Below are 20216 nucleotides of genomic sequence, written 5' to 3' on the forward strand. Positions count from 1 at the left end.
TAGCAAGTTGAGACTCTCTCCACTGACACCTTCCATTGGACAGCATTCACTGACCGGTAAGAACAGTATGGTACCAGAAGCTTTCATCTGAAACCATTCTAAAAAGCAGTGATTTACCTAATTTTTAGTTTAAGACTTCCAAGTGTTTTATTTGGTTGAACTTAACAGTCCATTGCCTGTGGTTAATTTTGCACAGTCCTTAGCAATTTCACATTCAGCAAGGGTTGGAGTGGGCTGCCCCAAAAATAGAAGGCTGGAGGTGGTCAGAGGCAGATCCATTTTCTAGCAGTGGGAATAGTGATGAATTCACCACTGAGCTGGAGAGGGGAGCAGCTGCAGTTCAGCTAAGGTGAGTGGATAGAGAAACATGTTTGCGTTTCAGCCACACTCTGTTCGTGCAATATGGTCAGGGGCATTCAAGAAATTAGAGTAACTGAAACAATAAAGGGTCACTGCTGGTCACTGATAAGCACAGCATGGCAAGCAGCCGAGGCTCACACTTGGCTCTATTAAGTGGCATGCTTTTATTACTATTTATAATAAAAACTGAATGCCAATTATTACTATTAGAATGTGTTTTGAATTCAGTCAAAATCAGTCAGAGTCACTTTGTAGGCTCATATTACAAAAGAAAATTTCTATGTCAGAGAGTTTACAGTCTAAATAATTTTATTAAATTACATCACTTTACTATATAATTGAGAATGTTTTCAAACTCTTTCTGGAAAATGATGCATTGCTGAGACAAAAGCCTGATGAGATCAGCAAATAATTATCATTGACAGTGATGGACTCTCACTGATACATGGGCACAACACTTCCACTTCCCAATATTTTTTGACAGAACAATGTCGAGTCAGTAGATGGAAGTAAGGTGGAGTAGAAAGCGTGCAGTTAAGGGAGATCAGCTATAAGGTGCAGTGGCTGGCGGAACAGAAGCACATTGAAAGAATCTCAGAGTGCTGTGATAAATCTGCCTGCTGTTTACTGAGACGCATTGCTTTTGTCCCCCACTGTCCTGCTCAACGTATTTGGTAGCACAACTGCAATATTTATAAATCCTTCAGCACTTTAAATAGATTTTAATTAAATGCTTTCTGTCAAGAACTGTACATATAAAACACAGAATGTCAACACTGAGTAGGTAGTGGCAACCAAAAAAAAACAGCAGCTCTTATTTAATGCCCACTTGTAATTGCATATTGGTATAGTTTTCTTAAGACTGAGACTGTTTTTTTCAACACCTCACAGCAGATGCTGGTGAGATCCATGAGCCTACCTTGGAGAAAATTCTCTGATGCGTGTCTATGTTAAACACTGAGTCTTCATAATTAATACTGCATTCTTTTAGTATTCTGCAAGATGTAAATAAAATGCAGGAAGTGAAAATATCATGTTTTTATCTAGAAAACTTTCCAACAAAATCAGAGTCCATATCTTGATGTGCTCAGAGTACTGGGAGACAGAGTATATTAAATCTTAGCACAAATCCTCTATTCAATACTGTGTGTCTGTCTTCTTATATGTAGGAGAGTCACAGCTGATACTCATTTACTTTTTGGCATATTCTTTTGGGAGATTTATAGGAAAGTAGCTCCGGTTTTATTTACAGGCACTTACTGCTTTCCCTCCATCTGTCTATTACCTTCAAAAAAGTAATGCACATAGGGCCAAGTTCACTAAGTGGAATTTAAATCTGTTCATGTTCAACATGCCATTTAGTCTCATGCATGCATTGGTGCATACAAACAAATGCTTAAGGCACATGGAAAACAGCCCTTGGGAGACTTTCTCCATAGAACTGAGCACAACCTCATTCGAGTTATCCTTAAAACTCTACAGTATTTAAACATTCACAGCATTGTTTACAGGATTTGACCAGTTTTGTTTCTTGCCCAGAAAATTGATGATCCCACGCTTTCTAACCCTAGATGATAGCCTGCAGCCCAGTCCTCTGAGCGCAAGGGTAGCAAAAATGAATCGCTTTGTTCTGCATGCAGTGCTCTAAGGGTGTAATGCCTACCTGGATTGTGTGTTTGCACACAGCTGGCTCGGGAAAGAAAAGCCCTGTGTTAACATGCAGCCTTCCATTGCTTTGGACTGAGGCAAGCCAAGGGCACCCCAGTGCTTGTTTCGTCTTACAACCAAATTGATTTTTAAAAGTTTTTAGCAAGGTTTTGAAGTAACATCTCTCTCTGAAATTTTACCTGTCAATCCTCTGTTTCTCTGCCCAGTTAAATGGAAGAAGCCTCCTTTCCTGTAGCTGAGCTGCCTCTTGTCCTCATCTTGCCTGCTTGTTTGGGTTAAGAACAGGGACACACAAAGTCAAAGCACATGCCAGCCTGTGAAACAGCTCGCTGATGTTTTATTCCTCCCTCCCTAGCAAACTCCTGCTTTCTCTGAGCAGGAACAAGTGTTAGTAAAACTATACTGGGACCTGTGTGTTACCTCACTTCTGTCCTAAAGGCTGTGCACAGCCCAGAAAATGAGAGGGGTAAGCTTTTTATATTTCTTTTCTTTTCTTTTTTTAACTCTCCCTTTTTTTAATCTCCCTGGGTCTTTTTTTCTTCTGTATACTGGAATGCTTTTTTGCACTTTCATTTCTACAACTTTCAGGGAAAATATATGGTTGGCACAACTTCCTGAGCTCATCAGGCACTTTGTCCCAAGGCCAGGCTGAGCTCCTCAGGGCAAGCTGATTTTGAGCAGATTCTGCATGGCAAGCAAAGCACGTGTTCAGTCAGAAGGAATGCTCACCTTGGCCTCACGTGGGTTTGTGTGCAGGGCTGAGGGCAGAGGTCTGGTGTGCAAACATGGCGCTATTTTTAGTACCTCTGTAAGCAATTAGCTCAGGCCTGAACCATTAAGACTGAGGTACCACTGCAGTAGGTATCGAAGTGCTTCACAGTGTCACTCATGGTGATACTAAAAAGAAATCAAACGATCTCTGCAGCAAAACCACGAAAGCACACAAGTTGTCTCCTTCAGGAGCAGGGGATATTGCTGAGACACTTACCTAAATTGACCAAGTTTTTAACTGAGTCCCTGGAGTTGCTGGTTGCAGAGTCACGTGAGGGTCATTACTACGTCCATCAGGCTTAGGGAACGACCAGGTTCTCTTGGCAGTGTGGTGGCACACGTGATGGCACAGGGAAGTGTCACCACGGTGGGGCTGTCGCACAGAGCAGTGCAGGAGGCTTCTCCTTGGTGACATTTTTCTGCAGAGAAACTCATGCAACCACTTTTCCTGCCTGTAAAATAAATGTTGGATCAGTTAATTCACTTAATGGTACAAATTTCAGACCCAGTTCTGATTTTTCATGTATGTGCTGGAGTATTATTAGTGTTAGTAGCCTACATGGTAATTTGGCTTAGTGCTTACAGTGCCATGGCCTCTGGTAAAGGTTTGGCTGGAGGAGCATTGGATGGAGATTGCACATGTGGGTGTGAATATTGCTGTTACTCAGCCAATCTTAACATGTGGGTCTGGTTCAGCTCCACTGTATGTAATGCAGCAGAGCTCTGCCCACCCTCCGACCCCTTGTAATAGGTAGGAATCTCCCGTGCACTAAAGGGTGCCTAAGTACCTTTTGTCATGCTGAGATGTCACTTTTGGAGACACTGTGCTACTGTCCTGGGCTCAGGTGAGCTGCCGGAGGGAGGGAGGGAGCACAGCATCTCCTCCAGTGGATCTTACACTGCAGATCTGCCCAAGGTGGATCTGGCATCCACTCTCATGTAATGCTGCAAAGAGTCTGTGTGCTTCCTGCTCTGCTGGGAAAGTGTATATCAACATGCTCACCCATGTGAAAACAAAGCCCCCGTCATATTGCCAAGATCAGTATATCCTGCAGTAATGTGCTGTGTGACAGTCTCAGAAATTAAAGTTGCCTCTGGGTTCCTTAAATTCATGCATCTAAATTGCACCAAGTTTTCTTTAGAAGGAGAAAGAGAAAATATATATTTGGGCAATACAAATTAACCTCTTTCTTGGGCCAGAATGTTTCCTTATTGTCCATGTCTTGGCTCCACATCCTGTCTTTGCCATGCTTTGCTAGGAGCAGCACTCCCTTCCAGCAAGGGAAAATCACAGCTGCAATTTCCATGAAGGTCTGGTGCAAGTGTCACTCAGATTCCTAAAACCTTTTCATCTCCTAAAGAAGAGCTTGCAGATGCTTTCAGCCCTTATCTGCAAGACTGTTCACATTACTAATGAATAATGGGCACTTTTTATTATGACTTAAACCTGCTGTTGATTTGTTTAAGCAGTAAGAGATAGCATCGATATCACTGCAGTCCAGTATTTTACTATATAATGTAGTAAGCTGTTCTGCAGAGCACTTATTTGTTTGATTAATTTTTGTTTTCTGCAGAGGTTTGCTGAGAGCGAGACTTTAATCACAGCGTAGTCATTTAAGACTAAGTTACAGAATTATAGCTGAATAAAATTCGTTCTATGAAGACTGAAAAGACTAAATCCATCATTTAGATCCAGTGCTTCTAAAAGCTTTTATCACTAAAATTGCTAAATATCCAGCTGATTTTTTTTTTTCCACATTGCAGGTGCTTGAAAGATTATTTCAGAAGGGATTTAATATGGCAGCTTCCTGCGGTGGTGGGGTGGATTCCTCTCAGTTCAGCGAATACGTGCTGTGTCGTGAAGACAGACGACCGCAACCTACCCCAACGATCAGAATAAAACAGGAGCCCCTGGACTAGACCCTACCTGTACTCCTCTGTAACCATAGAAGTGTTTAATAGTCCCTTATGTGAAACACTAAGGATTTGCAAAACAGTATTAGCAAACAGATTTTGACTTTATGTTGCCAATTAGTGGTATTCTGAAACTACCTGTCACATAGCCAGCCATGAAACGCGTTTGAAAAATCAGCTGTCTGCTCTCCACGATGAAATTACTGAGCATGCTCAGCATACCAGGCTCGGTGGGAACGTACTTTGAGCTGAGCAGCTGTGGTGGTGAAAAAGGCAAAGCTTCGTACAACCCTGACCCCAGAACGGACTTCTGCAGAAAGAGCAATTAAAGCAATTTGAATCTATCAGCAGCAGAAGTGATTCCGACAGCCTTCCCAACAACACCCCGAGATGTGACATGCAGAAGTGCGGCCTCCGAGAGGAAGATGGTACATCACAAACTGCACTGAGAACCTCCCCTGGCTGCCATACCTCCTCATATCAGATGTGCTTTACACCTCCGTACCGTTACGTTACACTTCTGTGATTGTACTCATTCATGCTAGCAAATGGCTTATTTTTATACAACATTTCCAACTGAAATATCTTTCTGTGGACAGAGTCTAGAATCAGAAAAGGACCGATTTATAGTCAACTGGTGCTCAGTACTGAAAAACAAGCAAACAGACCAAACAAAAAAAAAAGCAACAAAAAATTGAAAGGCCAATTATGGCAATACATGCAAAAGTAGGGATTTGGAAGCACAACATAAAACTCCGTCAAACAAGGGCCACATACCTATGGTGGAGCTGTAGCTCTCTCAAAGCCAGTCGTGTTTTGACTCAGAAACTAAGTTTTGCATCATAAAGGAATCGTGGCTCTGCCACTTCTTGTTGTTCATTTATGAACCACGTTCATGGGGACAACCAACTCTTTATGGGTCTGGAATTTTTGCAAAAAGATGTTAAAACCCTCTACCTTCCACTGTCCGATGAAAGCAGGCCATGGTTTGTTTAGATTGTTTTTCCTCTATATTTTAAACTATTATTAAAATGCCAATTGTGTATCTGCCCTCTATCTGTTTAATTTTCTCTTCAAACAAGCCCACTGTCTGTTAGGAGGTTACTGTTCCTTTCATGAATCAGTATCAACTCTCTGACTTACAGGGCTTCCTAACTCAGGAGACAGCACCATGTTTGCAGGTGCAAGGTTATAAATAGCATTCTGCTAAATCCTCTTTATTGCTGTTTAGCACAATTGGATCCTCAATAACTAATTCACGTGTTAATCACAATTTAGTTTCTCCCACGTTCATTTATAGAATACTGTTGTAGATGCTGAATTCTAATTAAACTTTTTAGATGCATAAATATGGCCATACATAACAGTATTTGATGGTTAACAATTCTTTAATACCAAAAGATTACAATCAGGCAAAATAAAGACTCAAGTTTATGACTGATATGTTTGAAGTGAGGAGCTGTACTAAATACGCAAAGCTGCAACCTCGGCAAAGGTCTGGCTTTTTGGATAAATGTGGGATGCCTGCCAATGGAAAATCAGACCTCAGCAGGTTTTTTCATCCTGGTTGCCCAAATCAGAAATCTCTTAGGAAATTCTTAGCCTATACATATTGGCCTGCTAACTTAGCAAAACCGTTGAGCAAATCTGTCTACTTCAAAAGAGTTGTAAAGTTACTTTATTTTGTGGTTTTATACTTGTATGACACTCTAAAGTTCCTAGGCATTGCCATATTTGAATATATGGCACAACATTCACCTTTGTATGTAAGATACCTGTAGAATTGTATATTATACATTTAATATTGTAAAGAACTTAACGTATAATTGTCATGTATTTGTGTATGCACATTTCTTATACAGTACTTCATGCCATAAACATTTCTGTAAAGTAAATGATCAAAAATAAGCAAGTAGGGTGGAACACTCACTGTATCTCCCACGTTGTTTGAAAGGTGAGAAGTTCTGATTGCATCTCCTCTGGCCTTTTGCTCCATTCAGCTTGATGTAGCCACGTCTTACAAAAAGAGAAGGAAAAAATGGTTTTATTTATTACTTTCATACATCGAGTTGACTTGAAGTTCAAAATATCCTTAAATAGTCCATTCTGCTCCTTGTTTTTATCCTATGTATGCTTTTGTCCTGCATTTCTGTCTAGGGAGACTTAGTACTAGCAGAGGCTGAACGCATGTCTGTGCATCCTCCTCCTTTCGTTACCTCTCAGCTAGGAGATAAAGGTGAATATGTCACGCTTACATTTAAAAACACCCCATTGTGCCATTCTTACTCAGGCAAAGCCACCGCAGAGGTGCACCTGGGTTGTCTGCCAGCAGGAGCGGCTGCTGCGTACCTGCATGGTGCTGAGCATGGCCCACTTGCACTGAAGTTCAAGGCAGCCAGCTCTCTTACACACTTGGAAGCAGGGCGCGTTTAGGTGTATGTGGACAGTCACTGGAAGTATTTGTGGTTGGTTGGTTGGTTTTTCTTCAGTTTGGTGTTTACCGTTCGTTTTTCTGCTCAGTAAGGCAGCTCCAGCACTTCGGGCAGTTTGCAAAGGTGGCATCGTGAAAAGTTCCAGGCTGCGCCAGCCACGTTCATGTGAACTTGAGACAGAAAGTTTGAGCCATGACATCACAGCATTAACTGCAGAATAGCACTAAGTCAAGGAAGACATGTGGAAACAATCACTTTGTTAGAAGAAATATGCCTTTAAAAAAAAAAAGTTAAGCTAGGACACATTTTTTTAGTTAGTAACTTCAGGTCACTTATTTAAAGTTTATTACAGTTTCATTTATATCTTTTTTACTTATTTCCCTGTATTCTTAGGCAGCAATATCAGCAAAAACCAATTTGAATTTTTACTTCTGGCCTTAAACTATAGCAACGTAACTTAATTAAGAACATTGCTTAGTGTTGCTAAAACAGGTTTTAAAATATCGCAGAATCTCCAATAAAACTGTGGTGTGCAGCCAGCAAATGTTTTCATTACGAAGGCCAGAAAGCAAACGTAGCTTGGTTTTAACCTAATTTGATGGAACAGAATTGTTCTGACCCTTTTTTTGCTGAGCACCGAAGCTGTGGCCTAAAGATCAGTCTTTGCAAGCCCTTTTTGTACAACCCCGTGGCACCGCTCCGTTCCCACATCTGAAAAGAAATGGATGAATGTTATGTTGTGCTTATTGGACCGATCGCCCTTGAAAAGGCAACTGTTGAGTGCATTCATTCACTGCATTAATAGCATCAAGGTTTGTTGACAATTTTATTAGATGTTTAACAAAGGATAAGAATCAGCACAACAAAACATTGAAGTATTTGGTTTTAATATTTCTTTGTGGGTATCCTGTTAATATTTTAATGCAAAATGTTTCTGAACAGTGCTTAAGAACTACCAGACAATGTGAAATTCATGTTTGATAAATTAATACTATGTCACTCGATGTGTTACTTTAGTAAATTGTTTTATTTCTTTACAAAATAAGTACAAATAAGGGAGTATGTTTTCACACAAATTGGGGGTATTTACGAGTATGTACAGAAATCATCAAAATAACGTAATTCTAATAAACACAAGGCCTTTATAAACAATATGTACAAATTATCAATACATTTAAAACATAATTTTACACTTCCTGGCCTTAAATACCTTATGAATAATCTTTTGGCTAAATAGCAGCAGTATAAATTTTCTTCTGCTTTTCATAAACCTTAAAAAATAATTAAAACTTTTGTTTTTAAAACTATTGGACAAATAGTTCTATTTGTGCTTTCGCTACGGTTTCCCATTAAAAAAAAAAATATTGCCTCAAAAAAGTGGCAAGCATAACGTAGTAAAAATCAAAAAGATAAATAAGCAAATGTCTCCCTTCCACGGTTACCGGTAATACTGTCACGTCTGAAGTACGACTCGTGCCCACCTCCTTGCTGAGCAATCCTATCCAATACCCACTTAAAAAGACTCGAACTAACTTTGCTTGGCTCTGGTGTGGGCCCCCGAAAATCCAATTCAGCAAAGCGTTTAAAAAGCATTCATCCCACCATAAGTACTTACAACTACCCATATGCTTAAAGTCATGCACCTGTTCATGAGCCTCTCTGGACTGGAGTCCTCAGGTCCAATCGTCCACGGTAAAGCACCACCGCCAGTCCCCGCAGCACCCGCCCCCAGGGCACACCTGGCTCTCGTGACTGCCAGGGGGGAACCAGATCCCAAAAGCTTCCTTTACAGTGACTTGAATAATCCATATAGAATACTCTAAAATCTTTCCCAAACAATACTCTCTTTTATAACCATCATTAAACCATACTCTTTGCAATAAATAAATTAAGATATTTTTAGAAAATAAAAGAATTCATGTCACTAACTGCTACAAATGTGCAAAAGGTTGAAGAGATTAAGAAAACAACGGGAAACTACTCAATGGACTGCAGCTGGGACCCAAACACACAGATTTCATACACTTAGGATTTGGTTCAGCAAATGGCTGAAGGAATGCGCTGTGCTGTAAAAGCGAGAATCCTAAATATATCAAATTTGTGGCAGCGTGCATTGGTTATTCTTTTAGCTGTGCAAAAAATTGCAATTATATCTAATCTAACAGGTATTACCATGGTTAGTGGAATAGTGCTGGCAAACCTTAAAGGAAAACCAGCACTGTCAGTGAACACAAAGGTTTTCCCCGTTCAGGTCCCAATCCTCCCGGCCATGACATCTTCGTGAGCCACTGCGGCATTCTTTCCATTTATGTAACTTCAATGCCACCTATTTTAGCCTTATCTAATGTGGCCAAACGCAGTAAGCCTTTGAAGTTGGTTACATCTGTGGATTTAACATTTTAAAACCTTTTGCACATTTTTTTTTTTCTTTTTTACATAAAGGGAATTTATTGCATGTGTCTGACAGTTTTACAAAACAAAATTACCGGAACATTGACTTCTGAAAAAAATAGAAGGCACATTAAAATGACAGCTTTTCAATGCAAGTTGAACTTCTGTATGGAGAAATCAGTACAATTCTTGGCTTTATTTAAGCAAAGCTCGATAGAGCAGGAGAGAACGGCTCGTTTCTCGTTCCTGTTCCATGTAGAAGATGAAGTCCCTGAGGTTTACACGCGTTATTTTCTGTCGTGCATACTGCCTGGATGAAGGAGTCCCCAAGCCAGCCTGACCTCCACCGGACATACTGAGGCCCTACAAAGAAAACACAGCAGAGTTCAAAGTCCTGGAACAGTAGGGAGTTTCCTCCAGCTACCAACTGCTGGATTATTTTAAATATCTTACATGTATTATGAACGTCATTCTGGAAGTATTACATAAGACTTCTTTTTCTGTACTTCTGAGTTTCACCAAGTTAAAAAGTGAGTAAAGAAACAAGTGGAAACAAGCACGAGATAAAACTACACAGTGTTTGTTTACAACACAGGACAAACATACTGATAATTCTCTTGCTACAGTCATATGAACCACAGATGTATTAGGCCCATATAATTTCAAGAGCCTTCTGGAGGCAGAACTAACTGCAGTAGATAAAACCATCTTTAGTATGTCAAATGTGCAATCTTTATTCCATGTCCGGCATCTAAGACTGGAATGAGGTGAGTGGTGCATGGGTGAGTACATCGCTACTGCCATAACATGTGGACCCAGATGCCCTCCTCTGGGTGTCCTGAAGAAAAAGACTTGGTGTGAGGAGATACTGAACCATCTTGCTGAGATGGACAAATGAAGAGAAATCACAAGAAAGACTCAGACACTGTAAGATGATGAAGACAAATATTCGTGTACTGTTATGTAAAATGATGCTAAATTTTTGTTTAAGTTGGTTTGAAGCTCCTCAATCACTGAATACGTCATCCTGGTCTTCTGAACAGAGATAGCATCCAAAAACTACCTTAATTTCTGATCTGGGCCTGAGAATCCCATGGTCTGAGTATTTAGAAACTGAATGAACATAGTGTATAGACTCTGCAGTCTTGCTGAGTTTAAAACAGAAACTTGACTACTACATTCAACCTTTTTTCCATCCTTTGAAGGCCACATTTAATAATTCCAATTGATTTCTGGCAAAATAGAATGCTCTAATTTAAAAAAACAGATTTTAATTTCTAAGAATGTATGAATTATTTTTTAAATCTATAAAACTTCTCGCAAAAGTTTCCAAGACTTTTAAAATACCAAGCCTACTTATTGCTGCTCTTAACCTACCTTTCTTTCCCCAGGAAATACCTCCTGTATGATCTTGATTTCAGCCACTAGAAATACAGTTCAGCGTTATTTTAGTACTGAAAGGTGATAGGGAAAAAACATATATGCTATATTGCAAGGAAGAAGTGACACTGTTTTCTCTATTGCTTTTCCATGTGTGTGCTGCCAAAGTCAGAATCACCAGCAGAACAATACTGCTCAATATATTTCTCTTATATCTGATTATTAAATTACAATAGTGGATCAAATCCTATTCTCTTAACACGGCCTTAATGTAGTTAAATGAATGCTGCTAAGCTTGGAGGCAAGAGGAGGAGAAGCCCACAACTTTCGAGCACCATGAGCATTTGATCTTAGGGATTCTGCTCTCTAGTATGAAGTAGCTTTTGCTAATAGATTAATTGATTTACCACCTAGCCTCACTGCTCATAGGAAAAGCATGTGCTGCAGCTGCAAGGGTTGCTCATCCATGCTGAAGCCAGACATATCCCCAGTGCATAATCCATTTATTAGCAGTGCTCTGAATTTGTTCAGCCTTAATGCTAAAACACATTGCATTCCTAAATGGAATAGCATCATTTAAACTCTCTATCTTCCACAGGTTTGGAACAATACCCCGCCTTAAGCTGCCGCTCATCCCACTCTGTTTAGCCAGGGCTGTTGTGACTAATTTCGGCTCTCCAAGGAACTGCCATGTGCATACTTATTTTAATTAAACGGACTCAAATATATTTTTCTTTTTTCTCTTCTTCCTACATAGTGAATCTCAGCAATGCTTCTATCAGCTCCACACGCACTACAGATACCGAGCAGCAGCAAACACACAACACAGCCACCAGCCTCCCTAAACTCACGCCAAGAACTCATCAGAAATATCTTACTGGAGCTGAACCACCAGCACATACTTCAATAAACCTTAAAAAAAAAAATTAAAAATCAGTAGCTTTTCTATTAAGTTTTCTTCATCTAAAACTATTTCTTTAATTGTTGAGGTACATATAATCCAATAATTGCTTTATATTTGTTGGACTGAGCAGCTGGAATTAAGATGAGGTAAGACACATTCAATGCATTTATCACTTGAGGTACCGAATTTTTGGGTGGTAAGAGCATCTACTTGATGCAAGGCCATAACAAGACATTAAGTTGTGCACATTCACTTGGAGCCAATCAATGAGCCTGCTATCATCCTGTAATCCCCTTTTACAAGGTAAAAAAAATGTTACAATGTCGTTAGAAAGTGGAAAACCACATCTGTGAATTGACAGAACAGTAATTTGTTTCTGTCAATATGACCTCCAATTTAAATTAAAGACCGATTTTTTTGGTACCGAACTCAAATTACCAAGTACTACATTAAAAACATATACTACCAAATGCCACCTTTTTAACTGTGTATGTAAATACAAGCATATTTCATTGGCAAGAGTGGTAGAACTGAAGTAATGCAGATTGTTCTTTTTCAAACTTTTTTTTCTTTTTAATCAGCACGACAGGCTTCTCATCAACACAAACAAGCCCTAGCTTGACTGTATCTATGGCAACTCGTAAGAGTTACAAAGATAAAAGCTCTAATAAAAAAATAAGTGGCTGTAAATTGTTTACATCTTTTGTTTCCTGCCTGCCACACCCAAGCTATTACCAAATCACACCCACTCAAATATACATCAGTACCAGTGTTTGTATCAGCAACATTCTATTTATAACCGAAGGGAAACTTAAGATATTCCAGATCAGAAAAAAACAGAACAAAAAACCCGACAATTTATACAATATATATATCATATGAACCCTTTCTGCCTCTTCGTTTTGAAAAGACCTACATAAATGAGTTACAGCAACTTTTTTCCATTACACCTGGCCCTCCCTTGTCTCCAGCCATCTCTTTGCCCTCGCTGCCTTGCCATTCTTTCCTGTAACAGCAACCTCGGTAGCTGCAAATCTCACAGGACAGTAAGAAAGACAGTAAGGAGAGCGACTGCATTGCTCTGCATCCTGCAGCGTCTGCTCCCTTCCAGGCTGCAGGGAGCTGGGTGATGAAGGGCTTTCCTGAGAGACCCACAGCACTGCAGCTCCCAGCTGGGGCTGTACGCACGGCCAGGAAGCAAAATGCACCCAGAGTCAAAGGCAGGAATTGGCAAAAAAGGCCACGGTGCCACGCTGCTGCAAACCTGGACCCACTGACACAGTCAGACTTCACCATCTTTAATGAGCTTTAATCCAGTTCAAATACTTTCAGCTGACATGTGTATACACAACTTGCAGAATTTTAAGTAATGTTGGATTTAAAAAAGGACTGTCAAGCTTAATTCGTGTTGGAATAATGTTGAAATAATGTTGGAAGCTACCTAGGCTTAAACTATGGCTTAAGAAGAAGAGATGGACCAGTAACTGCTTCAGTGTGCACATTTTGAAGCAATTCCGAGTTTACGTCAGATGAGACACGAGATTTGGGCCACACATCTCAGCTTGTTTGCTATTTTATGATCATCTTCTGTGAGAAAACTCATGCTGCTGGAAAAGCAGAGTAATTTTTATTCTGCTCTAGTTCAAAATAAAGTAACAACCAAAGAGCTGGTAGATTAGTAGGTAAACATACAACCATCTGCCAAACAAACGTATACTCTAGAAACAAAAACAAATAGTCCTGTGAACAGAGAAATCCATGGAGTCTGATTTCTTCCAGATGTATTGCATTTCTTCCATACTACTTCTTACCAGAATAAAACCAGCTCCTCCACCCGGCATTCATCACCTCTTACCTCCTCCAGGAACGTTCTCCCTCCACTGCAGCACCCTCCACGCACCACAGATGTCCCCCTGCCTCTAAGAGCCTTTCCTTTTACCACACAGTCTCAGAAGCACCCCACGGGCAGCTCTTCTCCCACCCTCACAAGCGCTCACCGCTCCCTGCAGCCGCCCAGCAGACACGCGGCCCCCAAGACAAACCCACCCCAGGACTGGTGGAGCTCACCCCAAAGCCTATTCCTCACTGCCAATACCAGCACGTCTCGTCTTTCCTGCACCCAACCTAATAGTTTTCAGGAAGATTTCATGGGCTCGCTCTCCAGCTCCTTTCTGCCTCTCTCTCCCTTCCGCTGCCCACTCTCAGGTGTGATCAGTATTTCCCAAGAGGCTTAAAGGCTGCTGAGAGACTGGACTAATAAATACAGGCACACCTCTTCCAAAATTTTCATGGGCAAACTACCCTACTACTCAGAAAGTAAAAATGTCTTTGAGCATTAAACTATAATTTAATGCACAAAGGAACAGGTTGCCCAGAGATGTGTTTGATGCCCGTCCCTGGAGACTTCCAAGGCGAGGACGGATCAGCCCCTGGGCAACCTGATGGAGCTGTGGTGTCCTTGTTCACTGCAGGGGAGTAGGAGTAGATGACCTTTAAAGGTCCCTTCCAACTCTAAGGATTCTGTAATTCTATAATAGTTATAGCAGCAGGTGTATGAAAATTGGACTGAGTAACACTGAAAAGTATGCTGCTCCTTATTTGGGACAGAATATCTTACATGTTACATAGAAACATTTGTAACAACATCTACACTGATTTTTATAACAGAGATTTCTACCACTGAACAATTAAATCAATTTTTTCACAAATCTGTATACATTTAAATCTTTGAAGGCACTGAATTATAGAGCCATCGAAATACACTGTGATATTCTTGTCAAAAAACACAAAGATCATGGCAAGTAGAAAATTGCATTTAATATTTTATCCATCCTTCCTTCACCAGAAAACAATCCAGTCCTGACATCTCTCCTTTGAACACAGTCTTGAACTGCGGCTATTGCTTCTCTGTGACCCAGAGAGACAAGGCAATAATGATGAAAGACCTGCTGGTTTTCTTCCCGGGCTACATGGCACATCCTTGTGGCAGACTTGCACTTCAAGCCCAAGTCTGAAAGTGGGAATCACACAGTAACAATTCAAAGCTAAGCAATCTATGGAGTAAAAAACACAAGGAATTTTTTCTCTCCAACCTCCATGAACTGGAGAGGAGTGGGAAGATAACGTATATATTAGTCTGGCATTATGAATAAGACATCTCGGATCAGAAGAAATCTTCTGGAGATATTCTGCAGCAATAATGTTTGCTTGCATAAAGTCCTATTAGATCTTTGGCTGAGAGGCACTTTGTACATGAAAAACAGGTATAATATTATGTATGATTAGCTGTCCCACATAATTTAGAGTTTAATTCAGCACCTACTGAGGCTAACAGTAATGATTTTACTGATTTAAATGAAAGCTGAAACATCCTTAAATCAGTATTCCCCTGAAGTACAGAAAAGTAAATAATAACTGTTTGCCAGCACCTCAAAGATGAACAATACTGTATGAAATGTAATTAAATCTACGAAAGGGCTGTGCATCTTCATATGCACAACATGGCAGCACCACAAATGTCTTTAGAAAGATTCATCACCAAAAGCTATCATTTAGGCCTTCAGATCAGCACCATTTCCAGGGAGGATACCATCATTTCTTAGGCAGCTAGTTATGTTCATTTGCAAACATTTTACCCTATCCTATTTTAGTGCAACTGTTCCTACAGACTCCGTTTTGGCACGCGTTCGCCTGCTACGCCCTCTTGGATGCAAATGCGTCTCCTTTCCCCTGGGCACATAAACACACACCTCACCCTGCAGACAAACATCAGAAAAGCTGATTTGCACAAGTATTTACAAGTACTTCAAATACCAACACAATTGCAACATTTCAAAGACAGCATGCAGTAATTTTTATATTAAGAAATAGTGAGAGGAAGGTAAATCATACTGAGACATGGATACAGTGAAAAAATTTTCTTTAGATGTGATCATTTTAGTTCATAATTACACACTGTTATTTCAACCCATATAAATGGACTGCCATTACAAGAAGAATGCTTTATATATACTTGCTCTTTGCTTTCATTATGTTAAGGGCTAAATCACATATGCAAGTAGTATTCTAATTGAAAAACTGCTTTGCAAAACAGCACTGCACCAAAACCTTCCTGCTGAAAGAATTCAGTGCCTTCTGCCACCCTGACCAGCTATTCTTTCTTCTAAGTGAACACTCCCCCCAAAAAACTGAACAAGAACAGACAAAAAGCAAGTCATAGAACATCCCAGTGTGAAACAACCTGGGGAGAAGCGTGCCCCAATGGAAATAAATAACATGGATTAAGTGTGAAGCAGATATGGGCCATTTCATTTCCCTGCTTGTGGGAGATAACTGCTCAATTGCCCAGCCCTCAACGGGCCAGTCTCAGGAAGGAATCAGGGTGCTAATCATTTCAGATTCTTAATCAGTTTATCCAGGCAGATCTCGGAACAATAAACTGTATTAATGTGGGAAGGAGAATCTCAAGTTTTCCCTGCACAGGGATATGGCTCTTCATTCTGCTAGGACTTCTCACCTTTCAAAGGCCTTCCCGTATCCCTCGTTCCTCACTCGGTGTGATAAAAACACTTTGTGTTCTCTGCCACCTTGCAGCACAAGCTTTGCTCGGGTTGGTGCAGTCTCCAGGTCTTTTCATTTAACTTTGTTCGTGGACCTGCTCTTCATTGCAGCTACAGGCCTTGCCAACATCTTTATCCACAAACATCTCATACCTACCACAATTCACTGCATTACTTGGACTTAAAAGCAATGACAATTTTACCTGATTAAGAATTCTCAGTTTGGACTGAATTCTTGCAGTGGTAATTACAAGTAGAATATTCTATTTGTCCTGTTTCCATCATACACATATATTTTCATTTTGCTTGGAATGCTTCTCCTCCCATGCTTTCCAAATGCTTAATCAAGTGCTGCTCCCTTTGAAATACTAGTCCTGCCAAATTTTTTATTGTTATTTTTCAAGTGTTGTGGTGCCTTTTCCTTCTCATCTTTCAATATTAGCATGTGGGATTTTTCCCCTCTTTTTAAGGACTTGCCAGTTCTACTCTACTCCAACCACTCTGTACAACCCCGTATTCCCTCTCACTGAGAGAGGAGAAACGTCAAACCAATTCTGGGAGAAGCCCTACAGTGGAACTTGCAGGATTCACATTTTCCTGGAATCATACTCGACTCCCAGCTGAATTTTCTCTTGGGGTAATCCTTGGTATTAGTTCTAAACTACTGCAGTTTTACATAGTGGGTGGCCTTTTCTTTTTTAACCTGTATGATTGTGACTTTTGTTTAAACTTAAAATGATTAAAACATTCTTGACATTCACCAATCTCCAGACACACAACTGTAACATTTAATTGTTTAAATATCTAATTAAAATATACTAATTGCTAAGCCAGTAAAGACTGCCTCTTATGGAAGACGTGCTGAGCAGAACAACTGTAGGGGACAGGCTAACTGCGGGGGTCTAGATTCCTTTGTCGCTGTTTCTGATTAAGGAGAAAATCAGAGTTAAGAAGTGCATCTTGTCCACCCTATATGCTAGCTACACCTCATCTATTTAAGATGAGACACAGATACCATATAACTGTTTCATATATTGTCAGTCCTCACGTGGAAGTGGAGAAGAGAGGGGGACAGAAAACTATCTAAATCTTAATGCTTGTGGGAAAAAAAATTACAAATGTGAAATCTAAACGCAAAATCATTTCCTCAACCCTTGAGAGAATGAATTGCCCTCATTCATCTCCACCGACTTTCTGTTCTTAAGCCTAATTATGATGTATAACACCCAGGCTTTAAAATAATTATGTTTGCAACTGTGGGCCATCTTGTGCACTCCCAGCAATTGTGCAAGTGCCAATCAAGTGACTTTATGCACTACTTGCCAAACAAAGGGCAAAAATAGCCACAGATCTACCAGCTCTTGGCACTTTTTTTTTCACTGTAAAATTTGCTAGTACATTAGTTACAATCTAAGAATAGCGTTATAAACCCTTCCTCATAATTACTAGAGGCTCCTCTGTGGATTGAGGGTAGTATATGGCCCTAATTCATACATCCAGTCCATTAAATTAAAAAAAAAAAAAAAAAAAAAAAAAAAAAGGCAGGCAATGCAGTTATCTCAGAATTGAGTGGCAATAACATTAAGCCTTAAATGCTAATATCTTCAGCTTGCAGGATAAATACATTGTCAGAAGAGTCCAGTGTATAGAAAATAAGAGATCAACATTTGTAAATAACATATAGAAGTTGGTTAACACTTTCTGTTACATACCACAGAATACAGTTAAGGCCTAGTGTATTTCAGACATTGGGAAAAAATTACAGAGTTCAACAGCAAAAGTCTGAATCATTTAGCGACTCATTTCTTTATTTCTTAATGTTTCTATTTCTTATAGTTAATTCTCCTGACTGTTTTTAAGTTAGCAGTTTCTTTTGTTCAGAAAAAGTCCAAAATCTTCGGATCATACCTGCACAAATAGCTCTTGAAAGAATGGCTCCAAAAAGGAAACTGTTTCCCTTCCCACAGACATCAGAAAATAGAAAGCAGCTCTGACTCAGTGTGATACTTAGATTCCCCTTCCACATGATGAAGACAGTTTCTCGCTTGGCACAGTCACAATTTGCAATTTATCAAACTGCACTTCTCCTCAAATCCTTTTCTAAGTTCCCTTCTTCTGTCTTTCCTCCACATCAGGATCAGTTCTCTGGGACTCAGCGCAGATGGGCTTCACAGCCTCACTACCCTGCAGACCACAACCTGACCTGCGAGTTGCTTTAATATACATACCTCAATCTTGTTAAACAAAATCAAAAGCCCCCTACTGCTTCATACTCTCCCCTAACCTCCTATTGCCGATCCGGATTTTTCCTTTTTCTCCATTATGAGGCAAGCCTTGAGTAAAAAGCAAATTAGTTTAACATACAAACAGAATAACATCAATATAGACTTTGCTCTAACATTTGAAAAAGCTGTAATCTCCCTTTCCTCAAGAATTCCAAATTGTTATCCTCTACCAAAGCCATTTCATGACAAAGCAAACAAGAAATATTTTAAACTCTTATATTCTAGACAACCAACAAAGAATAAGCCTTGAATTTCAAACCAAGCCATTTAAAGAACTTGCTTTTGTAAAGTTAATATTCCTACACTCTCACAATTATCCCAGATCTCTCTCTTTTTATAAAGTGAGATCAAATGCAACAAATGCTTTAACCAACTACATTTTGCTGTAACAAAAACATGATTGAGCAATCCATGCTGATACGAAGGAAAAATCTCTTCAGCATACAGATCCTGATGGAGGAGATGGCGGTGCACAAAAACACCATTTCCAGATGTTAAAGCTCTACTCCTACTTATCTGTAATTTCTCACTTCTACTATCCTGGTAAATTTGGATACCACGCAGACTACCTTGAAAAAATTGGAAATAAATATCATCGCTACCGTAACCTAGCACTATTAGAAACTGCATATATAGAGTTGTTAATATATATTACAGCTAAAATCAAAGCCTACATTACAAACAACTATAAAACATATAATAGGAAAGAGTCTAAGAGAGACACAAGATCACCTATTAGCATAACTCATCTGATACACACTGAATAGGTCCCCAAAACTGACAATGACCAATATATAAACTGACAGGTCTCACATGTCTAATTACTCCCAAATTAGAATGAAAATGAATAATACTTAAAAAGCAAAAACAAAAAAGAGGGCTGTAGCTATAGAAGAACCTTTCCCAAAGTAGTGGCCCAAAATGGAGACTATGATGGGATTTTGGGGAGGCAAAAAACAAAAGGCAGTGAAGTGTAATAAATTCCCTGTCTTTGGAAGAGAGCTGGCACAACCAATCATCAGCAATGTGAGAACTTGAACAGATGACGGAAGAGGGCAACAGAGCAGACATACACAAATGTACACTTGCACATACACTGAAGAGGATTACTAAATTAATTAGAGAGGCAAGTGAAAAAACAGTGTGGAATTCAGAATGCGCTCAATAGTATGGAATGATGCTACTGGCCTATTTTTACCATTGGCAATAAGAGACGAGAAACAGCTAGCTCTAGTAGAAGCAAGTGCATTATGATACAACACAACATGAGCATTATAAAATGCGAGATGAATCTCAAGCCCAGAGGCTCTTTAGCACCACTCCAAATCACAACTCTCTGCCTTCATTTTTCTTCTTTGCTACCATTCCACTTCTTCTCCCAGTACTTCTGACTTGATTAACCCTTTTCTCTCTCTCTTTTTTTTTTTTGTCTTTTACCTTCACATTTTCATGCCATCACATCAGATTCTTTAAAAATGTCTGAATAATAACAGCAGGATAATAATTATAGATCAGGAGTAAGATTTTCTGAAGTGTTATAACCAAGGGAAGT

The 20216-nt window shown here is 39.7% G+C and overlaps 2 protein-coding genes and 1 long non-coding RNA gene across 6 annotated transcripts in view; 1 reads left to right on the plus strand and 2 right to left on the minus strand.

The window, feature by feature from the left end:
• KCTD15 (potassium channel tetramerization domain containing 15) overlaps positions 1-8581 on the plus strand; it is a 54313-nt gene extending 45732 nt beyond the window's left edge. For all 4 annotated transcript variants that reach the window (XM_090149335.1, XM_090149337.1, XM_090149338.1 and 1 more), the window contains one exon: positions 4564-8581. In XM_090149335.1, coding sequence (XP_090005461.1) covers positions 4564-4719 — 156 coding nt within the window. In that variant the 3' untranslated portion in view covers positions 4720-8581. The remainder of the gene's footprint in view (positions 1-4563) is intronic.
• LOC149916150 (uncharacterized) lies at positions 978-2841 on the minus strand. The gene is made up of 3 exons (XR_016470576.1): positions 2758-2841; positions 2208-2290; positions 978-1355 (listed from the first exon to the last, which is right to left on the minus strand). It is a non-coding gene; the product is annotated as an uncharacterized LOC149916150 (long non-coding RNA).
• Positions 8582-9713: 1132 nt separating the features above from the next.
• The window catches only part of LOC116243751 (transcription initiation factor TFIID subunit 4-like), a 133660-nt gene continuing 123157 nt past the window's right edge, over positions 9714-20216 (minus strand). Inside the window, exon 15 of the mRNA XM_031615143.2 lies at positions 9714-9899. Within this exon, the coding sequence (XP_031471003.1) occupies positions 9732-9899 (168 nt within the window). The 3' untranslated portion in view covers positions 9714-9731. The remainder of the gene's footprint in view (positions 9900-20216) is intronic.

Source organism: Phasianus colchicus, chromosome 13, assembly GCF_987193195.1.
Source record: "Phasianus colchicus chromosome 13, bPhaCol1.hap1.1, whole genome shotgun sequence".
NCBI classification, from domain to species: domain Eukaryota; kingdom Metazoa; phylum Chordata; class Aves; order Galliformes; family Phasianidae; genus Phasianus; species Phasianus colchicus.